Below are 19,118 nucleotides of genomic sequence, written 5' to 3'. Positions count from 1 at the left end.
TGTCTGATCGTAAAATAAGAATGTATATTTATATTGATTTCCCACGATATATAATTTTTTTTATGCAATATAAAAAAATATAAAAATAAAAAAACATTAACATAATTTATAACTTTTCGCAAAATTAAATAAAAAAAAAAATTATAATAAAAAATATAAATAAAATAATTTTAATACAATATTTTTTTAATACACACAAAATTTTTAATGTATTTTTATTTTTAATTTTTAATTTTTTAATTTATTTATTACAGATTATTATTTTTTTTTTATTTACTTAAAATATATTTAATATAAAAAAAAATCTCTGCCAAATGTAAAAAAATAATTTTTAAATAAATCTCCAAGAAAATTAATCGAAAAAAAAAATTGCTTCCACTCGATATTTTTATAAAATTATTTTTCAACTCGTTATAATAAGAATGTTTGTATAAATTGACTGCAAATCATAAGGAACTTGTTATGGAATTTACGTGGGGAGAAAATGCAGTACATATTATATTCGTGACACGAAAAAAAAAAATTTGAATTATTAAATAATTAATTATCGTCAACATTTAAAATTCAAATTTATAATTTTTATTTTTAGATATAAATTTTAGATTTTTATTTATTTTTATTATCTATTTTATATTTATAGATTATAAAAAAAAAATTTTAGATTAAAAAAATTTTTTTTTTTAATTTTATAATTAATAATTAATAAATAAAAAAAATTTTGTTTTTTCAAAAATTTCAAAACAAAAGAAATAGGAAAAAAACCACACAAAAAATTTGACATTAATTATGACAGCTGACGATAATTTTTTTTTAATGTTTAAAAATTGTTTGGTATTAAATAAATAATTTCGTGAAAAAATAATAACGATTTTATATAAAATAAATTTTATTGAAAAAAAAAAAAAAAAAAAAATTGTGTCATGGAAGACGATAATCGAAATGTGTTAAATGCAAATCTCAATGAAAAGTGTATAAAAAATAATAATTATTCATTGAAAATTCAGAAATTATCTCAAATAAATAATAATAATAAAAAGAAGAAGAAAAATGAATTACAAATAAATAATATTGACAATTCTTTAATAGAAAAAAATATCACTTCATTGCCAAAAGAAATAATATTAAAAATTCTCTCCTATTTATCATATTCAAATCTCAAAACATTAAAGTTTGTTAATAAATTTTTTCGACAAATTTCACGTGATCCAACATTATTGAAATTTTATGTGGTAAAATTTTTACTAGTTTCTAAAAAATTTTTTTTTTTTTTATTCATAAATTTATATTTATTTTTATTATTATATTTTATTTATAATTTTATTTATATTATTATTATATTTATTATTATTATTATTATTATTATCATTATTATTTATTATATTAAAAATGGCTTAAAATAAAGAAGTATTTAGGTACTTCATACATTATTATTATATTTTGTTTATTTTTTTTTAGAATTTATAAATAAAAAATTAAAAAGAATAAAAAAACAAAAAATCACAGAAAACTATATGAACAAAAAAATAATGCAATAAAAAAATTATTAAAAAAAAAAATTAAAATTTTATTTAAAATATAATTGTATAAAAATAATAATAAGTATAATATAATATTGTTTTATAAAAAAAAAAAAAAAAACATGACTTGAGTAAAAATAATATTTGTCTTTGAATTGTAAAGTATATAAAAAAGTATAATAAATATAAAATAAATTAGAATATAAATTAAATAATATAAATAAAAAAAAATATATATAAATTATTGTTAATAAAATACGTGACTGTTTATTAAAATAAAAAAAATTAAATAAATATTAAATGACAAAGTACAATTTGTTTTAATATATATAACAAAAAGTATAATTTTTCTTCCTAATTTAGATATCAAACAATAAGAGAAGCACTAATTATCTGATTAATGAACTTAAACGATTGTTTTATCTTGAGAAATTTACTACAATAATCAGAAATGATACTGACTACATTCTTCGTCAACTTTCATTAAATAATAAATATTTAAAAATCCTTTGTATTTCAAATCAATGTACAGGTATTTTTTCCAAAAAAAAATTTCATTCAAAAAATACTTTTTTATTTTAATGAATTTGTTGAAAAAAAAACAGTCCTAAAATTTTTAAGGTTATGTTCAAATCTTAAACATTAAAATTTTAAGGTTACAGTCGCCCTATGTCGTTGAATTTTGAGGTTATGTTCTACTCTTGAAATTAAAATTTAAAGATTATGTTCTACTTTTAGCTTTTAGACTTCAAAATTTTAAGGTTATAATCGCTTTTTGCCCTTAAATTTTGAGGTTATGTTCAACATTTGGACTTTAAAATTTTAAGGTTACAGTCGCCCTATTCCTTTTAAATTTTGAGGTTATGTTCTACTCTTGAATTTTGAAATTTTAAGGTTATGTTCTACTCTTGAATTTGAAATTTTAAGGTTATGTTCTACTCTTGAATTTTGAAATTTTAAGGTTATGTTCTACTCTTGAATTTGAAATTTTAAGGTTATGTTCTACTTTTGAACTTCAAAATTTTAAGGTTATAGTCGTCCTATGTCCTTGAATTTTGAGATTATGTTTTACTTTTTGGCCTTCAATTTTAGGGCTATAATTTTTTTTTTAAGGTTATGTTATGAAATAAGATTAAAAAAAAAAACTTTTGATTATTATTTCCAAAAAAAAATTATTAAAAAGAAACAGAAAATTTGAAATTAAATTCCATAAAAAGCAATAAATAAAATAAAATAGTTCTACCAATCAAACGCAATTTACGATCATTGGGATTGACACGAATACTTGAAAGGTGTCAACATTTACATTCAATCAGAATTATTCGATGTCGTTTGCGGGGATTGAAATTTTATCAACTACTTGGCAAATTGGGTTTGCAGATAAAATTCATTGACATTCACGCATCTCCCGCTCAATTTCGGTAAAAATAAAAAATTATTATTATTATTATTACTTTTACTATTATTTATTATTATTATTATTATTATTATTATTTATATTATTATTATTTTTTATTATTATTTATAATTATTTTTTTCAATAAAAATTTTCATGTAATAACAAATTTAAATATTGTTTTCTGCACAATTATTATAAATAAAAAAAATTGAAATAATAAATTTAAAAACTAATAATTAAATAAATTTTTTTCAATTTTTAGAACATTTATTACATTTGCGACTTATATTAATGAAAATGATCGACAATATTTGATTCTTAATATACCAAAAAGAAAGATAAATACTCGATTGAAATACAAATCTCATACAATCACAATCTCGTATATTTGTAAGAAAAAAGGAATATTATTGAATAAATGTTTAATATTAATTTTAAACAAATAATAAATAAAAAAATTTTTTCCAGCTTATGTTGGTAGGTTGTGTGTTTCAGTGAATGAATAATAAAAAAAATTCAATTCAAAGGAAAAAAAATACTATAATTAATATTTTATTTAGCAAATTAATAAATTGTAAGAAAAAAAAAAAGATTTATGTGAAAAATTATTTAAAAAGAAAAACTTCTCGAAAAAGTGATTTTTAATTCACAAAAGTAAATAGGCTGAATTTTTAGCGCCGTGAAGCTAGCGACCCGGCAGCGGTCCGCTGCCGCTCGCAGCAGTCCGTTCTGTATTAATCGTTTCAAATCACCCTACTATCTACAATATTTCAAACAAATGTTATTTGTTTGAAATCACACAAATTTTAGGTTAAAATTTCTACATTTTTTAAAAAATTGTTTATCCATTAACAAGCTTATTATAAACAAATTCTTAAAACCTTTGCGTCATACTAGGTTTCTAAAAGAACGACTTATATTAATATCGTTTTAAAATTTACCAATTGCTCGGATTCGCTTAAAACTCGGGGGTTTTCAGCGTCGCTGATTACGAAAATGACATCAAATTTAACACTTTTAACATATCTGCCGAATAAGAAAAATGGACTGCTGATATTCGGGTCAGTCTGCTAGGGGTTAAATTTAATTTAAAGAAAGTTTCTACTACAGAAATAAACACAAAAATATGTTCTCAAAACATCCCCCAAACGTTAGAATTTTTAAAACATTTGCAATTGTTTAAAATACACCAATTTTAATTTTTTTCATAGCCATCTCATAGGAAAAACGGACTGCTGATTTTCGGGTCAGTCTGCTGGGGGTTAAATTTAATTTAAAAAAATTTTCTACTGATGAAATAAACACAAAAATATGTTCTCAAAACATCCCCCAAACGATAGAATTTTTAAAAAATTTGCAATTGTTTAAAAAACACCATTTTTAATTTTTTTCATAGCTATCTCCTAGGAAAAACGGACTGCTGATTTTCGGGTCAGTCTGCTGGGGGTTATATTTAATTTAAAAAAATTTTCTACTGCAGAAATAAACACAAAAATATGTTCTCAAAACATCCCCTAAACGTTAGAATTTTTAAATAATTTGCAATTCTTTATTTTAAACAATTTTAAGATAGCTATCTAATAAAAAAACGGACTGCTGATATTCGGGTCAGTCTGCTGGGGGTTAAATTTAATTTAAAAAAATTTTCTACTGATGAAATAAACACAAAAATATGTTCTCAAAACATCCCCCAAACGTTAGAATTTTTAAAACATTTGCAATTGTTTAAAATACACCATTTTTAATTTTTTTCATAGCCATCTCATAGAAAAAACGGACTACTGATTTTCGGGTCAGTCTGCTGGGGGTTAAATTTAATTTAAAAAAATTTTCTACTGCAGAAATAAACACAAAAATATGTTCTCAAAACATCCCCCATATGTTAAAATTTTTTAAATAATTTGCAATTCTTTATTTTAAACAATTTTAAGATAGCTATCTCATAGGAAAAACGGACTGCTTATTTTCGGATCAGTCTGCTGGGGGTTAAATTTAATTTAAAAAAATTTTCTACTGATGAAATAAACACAAAAATATGTTCTCAAAACATCCCCTAAACGAAAGAATTTTTAACAAATTTGCAATTGTTCAAAATACACCATTTTTAATTTTTTTCATAGCCATCTCATAGAAAAAACGGACTGCTGATTTTCGGGTCAGTCTGCTGGGGGTTAAATTTAATTTAAAAAAATTTTCTACTGCAGAAATAAACACAAAAATATGTTCTCAAAACATCCCCCATATGTTAAAATTTTTTAAATAATTTGCAATTCTTTATTTTAAACAATTTTAAGATAGCTATCTCATAGGAAAAACGGACTGCTCATTTTCGGGTCAGTCTGCTGGGGGTTAAATTTAATTTAAAAAAATTTTCTACTGATGAAATAAACACAAAAATATGTTCTCAAAACATCCCCCAAACGATAGAATTTTTAAAAAATTTGCAATTGTTTAAAAAACACCATTTTTAATTTTTTTCATAGCTATCTCATAGGAAAAACGGACTGCTGATTTTCGGGTCAGTCTGCTAGGGGTTAAATTTAATTTAAAGAAAGTTTCTACTACAGAAATAAACACCAAAATATGTTCTCAAAACATCCCCCAAACGTTAGAATTTTTAAAACATTTGCAATTGTTTAAAATACACCATTTTTAATTTTTTTCATAGCCATCTCATAGGAAAAACGGACTGCTGATTTTCGGGTTAGTCTGCTGGGGGTTAAATTTAATTTTAAAAAAGTTTCTTTTTTTTAAAAGTTTCTTTTCGTAATCAGCGACCCTGAAAACCCTCGAGTAACTAGTTTCAAGCGAATCCGATCAATTTTTAATGCTGTCGTCCACCATATTGGATCCGCCATTTTGAATTTTAAAAAAGTGATTTCATATTCGTAATCAGCGACGCTTAAAACCCCCGAGTTTTAAGCGAATCCGAGCAATTGGTAAATTTTAAAACGATATTAATATAAGTCGTTCTTTTAGAAACCGAGTATGACGCAAAGGTTTTAAGAATTTGTTTATAATAAGCTTGTTAATGGATAAACAATTTTTTAAAAAATGTAGAAATTTTAACCTAAAATTTGTGTGATTTCAAACAAATAACATTTGTTTGAAATATTGTAGGTAGTAGTGTGATTTGAAACGATTAATACAGAACGGACTGCTGCGAGCGGCAGCGGATCGCTGCCGGGTCGCTAGCTTCACGGCGCTTGAATTTTTAGGTTATACGAATCTTGTGAATTCAACTTTATTTGATTGATTTGTACTTTACAGGAGTACCAACCGTGTAACAAAAAATAATTGCCAAAGGCGCTAAATTTAAAATCTAGTTTCTTTTTTTTCTATTCAATAATTATCCTAATATTAGTATGAAGAAATTTTTCAACATTTTTTTTTCTTTTTTGAAATATTCTTTTCTAGAAATATTGCTGTTTAAGAAATATTCTAAACAATGGAAACTATAAAAAATATTTTCCTAAAGTATAGTTCATCTAAACTTCTCTATATTTAGTAATATTTAGCACTATATCAGTGCTACCAATAGAAAACAAAAAAAATATAGAACATAACCTATAAATAAATTTTTCTCCCGCCAAATTTGAAATGAAACTAATTTTGAACAATGTGAAGTTTGCTGTTAATTAAATTTGGTACTGTAAAGCTCCAAAAAAAAAATCCAAATTTATTTTAATGCGATTCACATAACGAATAAGTTCAAATTGTGTTCAGGAAGAAAAGAGAGAGAGAAAAAAAAGAAGAAATATACCTACATATGACCTAAAAATAAAATTAAGTGTATACACACGAAATGTATATAGTGTCTAATGCATATTTAAAACGTGGAACGGCAGAAAATGAGAAAAGTAGAACGACTAGACGGTTCAAACTAGGCTTTATTCAATAATTAACCTGATATTCAAGGTGGATGGAATTTTATTCAATTTTATAAAGTTGCCACACAATAAAACCATTAGGCACAATGACAATAATAAAATACTTCTTTTTTAAAAAAAACAATCCATTTTTTTCTACTCTCCAAAAATAATTTTTTTTTAATTTTCAAAAATAATTTTTTTTTAATTTCCAAAAATAATAATAGTAAAAATTTTCTATAATTTTCAAAAATAATAATCATAAAAATTTGAAAAGGTTAAAAATACTAAATTACGGGAATTTAATAAAAATTTCCAAACAGTAGATAAGGTATATACTTCTATGAACAGAAGATTTATATATGATAAGATTTCAGCTACCAGTATGAATAAAATTTACGATATCTGTGACAAAAATAATAAAGCTAAAAATATATCCGATTTCGAATGATAAAATTACAATAAGATAAATCCCCCACATGAAAATTATATAGTAATTAGTAGCATACTGCTGATAAAGTTTACGATATTAAAGATAACCACAATGTACGATATTAGAATGAGATAAAATTTGATATACAAATAATATTATTATACTATTTTAACTGTTTTAAAACAGCGTGAAAAATTACAATATTTATGCAAAAAAATAAATAAATAAATAAATAACATATAAATAAAATAAAAGTTGACAACAAAATTAAAATTAAATATAGGAAGTTCACAATAAAATAAGTTTGTCAAATAAGTAAATTTACTAAGTAAATTTTAAAACATATTGTAAACTGCAAAGTCAAATTTAAAACTGAGCTTCAAACTCTATCGAGTGCTGATAATGGAAATTAATAAAAGAAAGAAGAACAAAAACGCAAATAAAGTGAAATAAGAACAGAGAATGAACACAATGAGTATACTTATTACGTTAATTACTAGAAATAATATTCAAAATCATTTTATACGATTTGTCAAAATTGTCTAAGTTCAGTTCACAATCACAACACTTGAAAATTTTTAATTATTTTTATGGTTCAAATAATTATCAATAATTTATTTATTATAAATGAACAAAATTTAAGTAATGCCCGCTTGATAAATATTTCTAATGCGTTGTCAATTAATGCAATTAATAAAAAAAAAATGATAATGATACCATCAATTTTACAGTGATTTAAACATTTTCACCTTCTTTTTTATGAAGAATATTTCTGATAATAATCGTTTTGTTAAGATTTGGTTCTAAAATATCGAATTCATCCAATTTTATAAAATGTGGAGAGAACACAGAAAATTAAAAGGCATTTAAAATAAGCTGCAAAACCCCTTATTTTAATGCCTTTTAATTTATTTCTGTGAACCTTCGCTATTGAAATTTTTAAAATGATTAATAATGGCATTATATTTCTCATCTAAATTAGAATTACTAATAAATGTTCCTTTTTATTTTTATTTTTATAGGTTAAGTGTGCTATACAACCAGCTAATTGATTTCAACTAATGCACATTTACTGCTACAATTATTTTTCCTCCTGTTTTCGTTTTCGACACTCTATATACGGTTTTTTTTTCCTATACTTTTTTTGTAAATCGAAACGGGTCGAGGCGCGCAGATAACACCACCAGAAGATCTAAGATATCTATTTTCAAATACATATATATATATATATAAAACCGCATGCACGTAATCCGCTCACGAATAGGTAAATGTATTCCTTCGCGTGTCGTTAGCGACGTTTCCGCTTTGATTTGCTTGCGTGGCAAGTGAATTAATTTTCACTCAATTTTCAAAGCCGACACTCCAAAGTGCGAGAGAGAGGGAGAGAGAGAAAGATTTTTGGTATTTCCAATCTAATTAAACATGAAATATTCGTAGAAACTTACACATCTATATTATAACTCAAATTATCCGATTTTCCACGACCTTGCATTGAATTTTAGTTTCCTTTTTTTTTTTAAATATTTTTAACCGAAAACAATGAAATTTTTTGACTTTCTGTCCTGAATCTCTATTTTATAAAATAAAAAAAAAACCCTTTAGAATTTCTTACAAATCATCACAGAAAATTAAAAGGCATTAAAATAAGCTGCAACGCTTCTTATTTTAATCCAATTTTGGTATTAAAATAAGCAAAATTGGATTAAAATAAGAACCGTTGCAGCTTATTTTAATGCCTTTTAATTTTCTGTGATTTCGATGACCGTAATTTTAGAAATTTATTTTAAATTTTAGAGAAGGGTTCAAAAAATAGGTTCTATAAAGGGCTATAGAAATAGAATACAATTATTTAAATATATGTATCATATATTATTGTGGAGGCAAAACACATTCGTGATTCGATCAAACTGGCACAATATTCCGTGTTAACGTGAAAGTGTATACAAACTCTGTATTTGGCTGTATCAGTAAATGGAAAGTGATGTAACAACTATTACCTATATATATATATATGCCTCTTGTTCCTGCTATTTGTCTAGTCAGTAATGTGTCTGTTATGTGACTAACTCTATTATCTACTAGGTTCAATATATATACGATTTTTACACCATTTTTTTTTGCTCCTAAATACCTATGCGAGCAACAAAAATAAGCTTTTTGTGAACAAAAATGTAAATCACAAAAAAAAAAATTTTACCCAAAAGTACAAAATCAATTTTTGTAAAAACATAGGAAAATTATCAGTTAATTAACTAATATATATTATTATCGTATAGCAGATCGAATCTATTGAATTATCATTAAGATTAGTTTGTAATTTACGAGTACTACAAATATCTATAGATGTTCAAACTATATATATATATATCTATATAGAAATAAATTGAGGGATTAAATGAAATGAAAAGTGTTCACACACCAATGTATAAAATAGTATACGTTCTCATTTAAACTTCCAGTGCCTAGAATTATATACTCTGTGCTGAACACATTCACCTACTTGCTGCTGCTTTTATACTGATCAGAAGTAGATAAAGTCTAATCGCAATCAACGACCCAATCAGCCTTCCCCAGTTGCCACATGCAACGCTCGTATATTTCACGGCATATAGGTTTAAATCCGGAGGCGTTGATTACTTGATGTTTAAGTAGCAACCTTCCATCATATGTATGCGCACATACAGAAAACCATAATACATTGTTTGTAATCATTCATGTCATCTGACAATTTAATTTCCGAATACAATTTTTAATATCTATAATTTTTTATTGCAATTTACAAGGTGGAGAAATCATTTTACAACCCTAATGGGTTGTACGAAAAATTACAATCCGAAAAGGTCCAGAACTCTAAAGATCCAAAGGAACAAAAAGTATATGCAAACAGGAAAAAGATTTTGGATCTTATGGTTCGGATCTGTTGCATATGGGTACAGAAGGTCGGAACCAAAAGGTACAATCCGAAAGGTCCAAAACTCTATAAAGATCCAAACGGACAAAAAATATGCAAACAGGAAACAAGTTCGTTTGGATTTTCAGAGTTTTGGACCTTACGGATTGGACCTTTTGTACCCATACAACAGATTCAAACCATAAGGTCCAAAACCTTTTTCCTGTTTGCATTTTTTCGCCGTTTGGATCTTTTGGATTGGACCTTTAGTACCCATACCCAAAATTAGAAAATTCAAAATGAATGGATACACAAGGTCCGAACCAAAAGATTCAATCCGAAAGTTTCAAAACTCTAAAAATCCAAACGGACAAAAAATACAAACAGGAAAAGGGTTTCGGACCTTATGGTTCGGATCTTTTGTATATAGCTGCAAAAGATCCAAACCGAAAGGTCCAATCCGAAGGGTACAAAAATCTAAAGAGCCAAACAGACATAAACAGGAATTTCTAGTCTTTGGATTTCTGACTAGAACAACCAGATTTTCGTTTACTTTTACATTTTTTACAAATAATTATTAATATACAAACTGAAACAAAAATTGAAAAATTAATGAATGGACTTCATTTTCAATCAGTGGAACGATCAAAATGTTATGGACGTCAAAGAAAATAAAAATACATATTTTTTTATCGTCAGGTGAAAATCTCCTAGGTAGCCGAAAATATAATAAAAGTTTATGAGGCAAGTTATGGAAAAGTTGCATGATGCACGCAATATTAACCAGGCTTTCACTCGATTACAAACTTGTGGTTGGTTTTATTCAGTTATGTTCAGGAAAAAAAATTAGCTTTTTTTTCCAACTTCAAACTCTATTATAATCCCTAAGCTAAATCGATTTTTCTAAACACACGGGAAGTGAGCGATTTAACAAGGCAACACTTCTTTATTTGTTGAGCTTCAAAGGAAATATATATATCTAAGGTATATACTTAAAACGGAAATGCATATATCATTTTACTTTTCGCAGCTACTGTATAAGTTTCAGTGGTTTCTGGATGCGGTTAGTATTACAAACCACGAAGCTATTATTCTTATTTCTTCTTCTATATTTGATTCGATTAAGATATTATATTTTGAAAGTAGTAAATTCAGATTCAGATTCAGGTACAGATTCAGGTACAGTTACAGATTCAGATACAGATACAGAAACAGAAACAGATTCAGAAACAGAAGCAGATTCAAAAATAGATACAGATTACAGTATTAATCCTAAAAATTGTAGAATTACTAAAATGAATCTCGAAGAAATGGTGCAATTTATGCCAATCTTTGTTAAACGATTTTGAAAAATATATTACCGGAAGGAAAACATAAATCGCCCTATAAAAGCAAAATGTAAATTGAATAGTTAGAATTTCAATTATTATTCCCACCCAACAAGTAGACATCAGTGTTTAAAATTTAATCAATAGCTGAAGCATTAAACCTTTGAACAATTTGGCTCTAAATGAACGTTATCTATGCAAATTGTTGGCTCTTGATCACACACCCATATATAGCCATATTATACTCTTTACACTGGGATGGCTTCTTCATTCATGAAACTACCAACAGGTTATTTTCAACTATATGAGCACACACCAACTGCATTCTTCATAATATGAATAATATTCTTTATTGTATAATTATTCTGAATATATGGAAAATTAGAATTCAATATTTTCTAATGTGGGAAAAATTATTACCTATATTAACGACTCCTATTACGACTATATGACATAATTTTTATGGACAAATTAATAGAACAATAAGAAATTAACGATGTTCGATTATTGAGGGGAAATGTTCGGTCAATGTTGTATAATAAATATTCTAATAAAAAATAATAATAGTGGTTACAGGATAAGAAATATTGGGTCAAAATTATACTCACAGAGAGAAAAGTTTTCATTTGTAGTAATCTTTCGAATTTTTTGAGGGTTGGAGTTTACATTTTTTTGTTTGAAGAGTCAAAAATTGCAAAACTACAAAGTAATAAGAAATATTTACCGAAATCTTTTTCGCTAATTACAAATCTGAAGTCAAATTTCCAAAATCTGAAATAGCGGATCAAAATTGGTGCTTAAAATTTTAAAAATGGGGAATAATTTTCAAAAAAATAAGTCTAATCTTTATGGTACTTGATACCTAGGGGTTTTTGGGGTCGCTGATCACGAATCTGAGGTCAGATTTCCAAAATTCGAAATGTCGAATCCAAAATTTTGCCCGGATTTTCAAAAATTTATCACTTCTTCATGGTACTTTATACCTAGGGGTTTTTTGGGTCGCTGATCACGAATTTGAACTCGGATTTCAAAAATTCCTTAATCCTAATTCAAAATGGCGGAAAATTTTCAAAAAATGTGTCTAATCTTTATGGTACTTGATCTCTAGGGGTTTTTGGGGTCGCTGATCACGAATCTGAGGTCAGATTTTCAAAATTCGAAATGGTGGATTCAAAATTTTGCCCGGATTTTCAAAAATGTATCAGTTTTTCATGGTACTTTATACCTAGGGGTTTTTTGGGTCGCTGATCACGAATTTGAACTCGGATTTCAAAAATTCCTAAATCCTAATTAAAAATGGCGGAAAATTTTCAAAAAATACATCTAATCTTCATGGTACTTGATCTCTAGGGGTTTTTGGGGTCGCTGATTTCAAATTTGAAGTCAGTTTTACAAAATTCTATTATATATTGCGAGAAAAAGAAATATTCTGAAAAGAATTTAGAAAAAAAATAGCTCAACTTTTTATCAAACGAAAAGAAATCTTATTTTTTATATATTTTTTCAATAAAATAAATAAAAGATTGCTTTTAAAGGGCAAAGCACAGTATGAGAGTATAAATTTATGGTTTGAGACAAAACGGTGCTTTCTGCGTGACATGCCTTATGCGGAAATATTATTTAAATTCAGACAACAACACCTGGTTTATACCTATATGTATATATATAATGATGCGCGCGTTAGGACACCCACCCGTAACCGGTAGTAACAACGAGAGAAAACACTCACTTCCGGCCTATACATAACTCATCATTTACCATATAGTTTCTTTTCAAATACATTAGAAATTACATATTTAAAATTTTTTTCTTTTTTTCATTTAATTTATTTCCATATATCTCGAAATATATCATGTCGAAAATTTAATAAATCGATTTTTATTTAAAAAATAAACCCTAAGAAACATTTTTTGAGAAGAATAAAGTAAATAAAATTCAAAGGAGAAAAATACTTCTTTTTTTTTTTTGAAAAAGTGAGTCAAAGCATTTAAATAATAGACTATATAAACTGTATAATTTGAAAATTATAAACGGCATTGCACGAAACTTGTAAAATCCACACCACACACACACTATATATATACATGTAAAGTTGTTAAAGAATGATTAATTCTTGTTTCGCATCGATCTTAAAATGTGAAGTTTATATAGAAATGAAAACAGGTCTACGAATTCACATTATATTATATATATTTTGTAGAAAAGTAGAATTAGTTCATAGAATCAGGGGTGTTTCTATAGTTACTCAATTTAGTCATAAATTCAGGTACCTGACTAATTTTTTTCCCCTTATTTTTGCTCAAATTATTACTATTATTACAAAAAAAAAATAACTGCAAAAATTCGAATTTTTAATTATTTAAATTAAATGTTTGTTAAATAATTTTTTTTTACAATAGAATTTATAATTTTTAAATAATTATTTTTTAAATAATAAAACAAATAATTTTTAAATACCGAAGAAATAATTTTTAAATAATTATTTTTTAAATACCGAATAAAAAAAAAATAATTTCATTTACATTTCTATTCATGTTCAAAATTTTCAACTCTAAATTCAGTGCTTTTCAATGATCGAAGTTAATTTTTAAAAGCGAGTTTTATGAGCCTAAAAAAAAGCAGTAAAAAAAATTACAAACATTGAATATTTGCATGCAAAAAGATTGTGCTTTCTCTAACAAGTTAATATGTAAAAAGGAAAAAATTTACAATCTTTCCTTCCTTTCTTTATTTACAACTTTGTGAGCTTTAAAAAAAAAAAAAAAACTATATAAATGTAAAATGAGGTTGCTGCGGAAAAAATTTTCTTCTATTTACCGGAAAATATGTTTATAGATATATAATAATAATTATATCTCTACGAGTCAATATTGTATATATATAAATATAAAAAAATTATTTAAAAATTGATTTTCAAAGTGTTGTTTATAAATGTTCTTATAGACCCCAGAGTAACATTCTTATAGTCCATAAGAAATCATGTTTCATTGACCCGAGAACTATTTTTAAATATATCAAATATATATATGCATACATACTACATTGTGGCTCTATTTTTATTTTTTTTTCATATTTTTGTAAAATTTATTCACTCATTTTTAGGACCGTTTATAGATAATAATTATTTATTAATTTATTATTTACTAATTATTCATTCATTTATTTCACAAATATTTATTAATTTAATTATTAAATTAATTTTATTTATTAAAATATTAATTATTAATTAAATAAATAAATATTATAAGTATTTAAATAATAGTAAAAAAAATTGTATATTAAAAAATTAATTAATTAAAAAATTAATAATCCATCAAAATAAAATTAGAAACAAAAGTAGTACTTAATGTAAAAAAAAATTTTTATTTTGTATAAAAGTTAAAAAAAAATAACTATCTGCACTCCAATTATTTTAAATTATTTTTATTTTTCAATTATATAAAAAAAATTTTAAAATAATTTTTTAAAAATAATTTTTTAAAATAATAATTTTACAAATAACAAAAAAATAATATTTAACATTAGTTTTACTTTAGTGTATAAATAAACAATTTTCTTTTAGTGTGGAAAATTTCAATATTAAAATTTTTTTTTGGAACAATTTTATGGAATTTATTTTGTATTATGAAATAAAATAATTATTATGATTTCGTATATAAAAATAGTTAACGTTTTTTGTAAAAAGAAAAATTTATAAATTTTAAAAATAATTAATAAATTATAAAAATAATAAATTTTTTAATAATTTAAATAATTAAAAATTTTTTTTTTTGTAAATAATATACCGTGATTATATACACTGAATAATTGAAAAGGTTTCAAACAAAAGGGAAAGTGTCGGTTTCAATTTTTGTATAGGCGTTTTGCCATATAATTTTTTTTTTTTTTTTTTCTCTTTTTCAATTTTTTTTTGCGCAACGTCCCTTTAAGGGAAACCCACGTGAATGAAACAACTTTGCTTGACCTTCGAGATGCATTCCATGTCAAGGATGCTGAAATCGAAAGATTTCTGATATTTCCGCGAGATCTCCCACTATACATATATATATATAATATTGTGACGTCAAAAATTTTCATTCACTATTTTCTACTTTTTACAAAAAAAAAATAAAATTTTTGATTGAAAAAATTTTTTTTTATTATTTTAATAATTTTAATTATCATTTTATCAATATTATTATTTTAATTATTATTATTTTTATTATTATTATTACTATTTATTACTATTATTATTATTATTATTATTATTATTATTATTATTATTATTATTATTATTATTATTATTATTATTATTATTACTATTTATTACTATTATTATTATTATTATTATTATTATTATTATCCTACGACCAAAAAAAAAAAAAAAAAAATTATTATTATTATTATTATTATTATTATTTTAATTATTGTTAAAACAATTGAATTCTATTTTTTTTTTATTATATTATAAAAAAATAATAACAATAATAATATTATGTTTTTTAAAAATAAAATGAAACTAAAAAAATTACATACATAATTTTACAAGGAGACAAAAATAATAGTTTTTTTTTCTTCTTTTAAATAAAAAATTAAACAAACAATGAAAACCCAATTTATGAATTGAATAATTTATCAGTGTAATTGAAAGTTTCTTAATATATTATAAAAAAAAAAGTATATATTTCTCAACCTTTAGAAAACTTTCTTTCCTGGATTTTAATATTTAATGAAATTTATATGAAATTAGCATTTTTTTCCCCACCAGAAAAGAAAAAAAAAATTTTTTTAAATACTTTTATATAAAATTATTTAGAAAATATTATTTAAAACATTTTCTTTTTGATTAAAAAATAAAAAAAAATCGCTAGCTGCTATAAATTTGGAAAAATACAAAAAAAATTTATTATTAAAAAAATAAAAAAATAATTGTCAATATTTTTTATCTTATTTCTGTAAAAAAAATGTGATTTAAAAAAAAAAGAAAAATAATTTTTATTGCAAAATAAAATTTTTTATAGAAAAATAAAAATAATTTTTATTACAAAATAAATTTTTAGTAGAAAAATAAAAAAGAAATTTATTAATTTAAATTAATAAAAAAGAAATAATTAAAAATATATTTTTTTTAATTTATGAGATCTGCAAAATGTGCTTAAATTTTATTATAAAAAAATAAAATAATAATAATAATAATAAATATCTGTTCAAGCAAAATCAAACAGGTGATCTAGTGGCTCAGTTTTCAATGACTGAGTACAAAAACGATTCTTCCAGTCGACCTGTCACGAAAGAAGTAAACAGTTTGCCATACTTAATAGCTTACAATTTTTTTTTTTTCTTATTTATTGAGAGCCTCATAATATAATCGAGCTCCAGTTTTAAAGATCCTATTTCTTTTTTCTCTTTCACGCGCAAAAGCAATTTTTTTTTCTTTTTTTTGAAATCCATCATAAAATTTCTCCATTTATTAATTATAAATGATTCTCGTAAAAAAAAAAAGAATATTTTCATCTCATATAATTTATAGAAACTGACCTAATAAAAAAAAAATTATCTCATTCTTTATGAATTTATTATGTATAAGCTTCTTTAATGAGGAACGAATCACTTTTCAATTATTCAGCAAAAAAAAAAAATATTACTATAATTAAAAATTTTAATAAAAAAAATTTTTTTTTATAATAATAAATTATAATTTTACAAATTTTTATATATATTTAAATATCAATATTTTGCATTTTAATGAAATTTAATTTAATTTTATTTAAATTAATTTAACTGAATTTTTGTAAATTAATTAATTATTTAATTTATATTTATAATTTTATAATTATTTAATTTTTGATATATTATTTTTAAAAATTAATATTTTTCGAAATTTTTAATTTCTCCTGGTACAGATGTAAAAAAAAAAATTATTTTTAACCTATATAAGTGGAGAATGAATTTTCTTTTCAAGATTTATCACCCCCAATGTTGAACGAATATATGGTCCATCAAAAGGAATTATTTATAAACTCTGAACGCTGTTTTTCGTCTTTTATATTCTTTTTTTTTTTACTTCCATAATGTAAAACACAGTTTTAAATTACTTTCAAAAAGCAAAAAAACAAAAAAAAATTTCCTACATTATTGTTGAGATAAAAAAAAAATTGTAGGCTAAAATTATTTTAATTAAATTTAAAAAGAAATTCTCGCAAATATTTTGTATTTCACATTTTTTCGAATTATTTATATATTATTTATTTATATATATATAATTACTTTAAGTGCTTTTCAATTATTAAATTATTATAATTTTTATCCCACATTTGTTTCTAACCTAAAACTTATTTTTTTTATATTTAATTCACTATTTACTTTGTATTTATTTCATTTATTTAATATATTTCATATATTTTATATATTTTTTATATTTAATACTATATTTAGTATAAATATTCATTGCGTAAAAGAATTGAGATATAAAATTATAACCTTCAAAATTGAGACGATAATTTTCGGGAAATGACTGGAAAATCCGTTCTATTGTATATATATATATATATATAATAAGCACTTGAACGAAAAACAAAAATGACCTTCACTTATATTTTACCGAATAATTAAAACTCGAAACAAAAATAAATCCCCATTTTTCACATAAGAGAAAAGGCAAAAAAAAAATAGAATTTTCAACAAAAATTCTCTCCCTCGCGCTATCAAAAAGAAAACACAAAACTTACACAAAAAGTTTAAATGTCCAAAAAAATCAATTCCAACACATATCAGCTGACTATTTCCGACTTGAATCTCCCTTTCTATATCATATACAGAATATAAACTATAAAATACTTTCATTTATAGAAAAATAAATTTTCTAACCTCAAAAAAAATTCAACGACATTGCGCGAAAAATGAAAATTTCCTAATTTATCTAAATATTTATAAATTCTCAAAGGGTATTAAAAAATAAGCAAAAAAAAAAAAATGATTTTTGACAGAAGCCAGTGGCAGACGACGTGGTCGTCCGCGTGCGATTCCTCTCTCTCTCACTCTTTCTTTTATCAAGGCGCGAAAATAATTCTAAATAAAATTAATTAAATAATCATTTAACTTACCACAGGAAAATAAAAACGAAAGTAACACCTAATTATTAATTCCGTTTAGTTAGACGACGGGTGATTGCGGCATTACAGGGGGAATTCACACTTTAACTTGGAAATATTCGGACAGACAAATGTAAGTGAGCCATACCGCCTTGATGGGGCGAGTTGAACTGACGTCCTCTATCAGTCGGTAAACGAACTAATTTATCTATATATATGTTTATACAGTACAGCCAACAACAAAAATAACTGTTTTTTGTCTATGTTGTATATATATATATATGTGTGTGTGTGAAAAGAGTCACGCGAGTATATCAAGCCGGTAAAAATTTTCCTCTATATATCTATTTCAAAGTGTTATAAACCTTCGCGTGTCGACCCCCCCCCCTCCCCCGCGTAAAAGTTCATTGAACCGTTAAGACTTTTTTTTTCTTTATATTAAAAACGACAAATGTCAAACTTTTGATTGTTTTTCTCCTTTTTCTAAATATGGGGGATTGTCATTTTCTATGGGACTGTATAAGTGTTGGGTCAATAACAATAACACGCCGGTGGAGAGAGAGAGAAAAAAAAAGAGCAGATAATTACAAAATATAAACAGGTGAGTGAGAA

General features: G+C 24.0%; 2 protein-coding genes across 2 annotated transcripts in view; one reads left to right on the top strand and one right to left on the bottom strand.

Annotated features, from left to right (window-relative positions):
• Positions 1–18,691, bottom strand: part of LOC127281405 (tubulin polyglutamylase TTLL5) — a 58,438-nt gene extending 39,747 nt beyond the window's left edge. Inside the window, exon 1 of the mRNA XM_051305100.1 lies at positions 18,519–18,691. The gene's annotated coding sequence lies outside the window, so the exon portion shown is untranslated. The remainder of the gene's footprint in view (positions 1–18,518) is intronic.
• LOC127281232 (uncharacterized) lies at positions 1,053–10,314 on the top strand (the record flags this gene model as incomplete). The annotated part of the gene is made up of 5 exons (XM_051304847.1): positions 1,053–1,229; positions 1,881–2,049; positions 2,755–2,938; positions 3,179–3,298; positions 10,002–10,314. Coding segments are annotated over 5 exons (963 nt in total), but the record flags the coding sequence as incomplete, so codon positions are not given.
• Positions 18,692–19,118: the final 427 nt, after the last annotated feature.

The sequence above is a fragment of the Leptopilina boulardi genome, unplaced genomic scaffold (assembly GCF_019393585.1).
Source record: "Leptopilina boulardi isolate dan_hultmark-lab unplaced genomic scaffold, ZJU_Lbou_2.1 LbouV2_266, whole genome shotgun sequence".
Classification (NCBI taxonomy): Eukaryota; Metazoa; Arthropoda; class Insecta; order Hymenoptera; family Figitidae; genus Leptopilina; species Leptopilina boulardi.
Note: the sequence above shows the minus strand (reverse complement) of the source record. Positions and strands in the feature narration are given on the sequence as shown.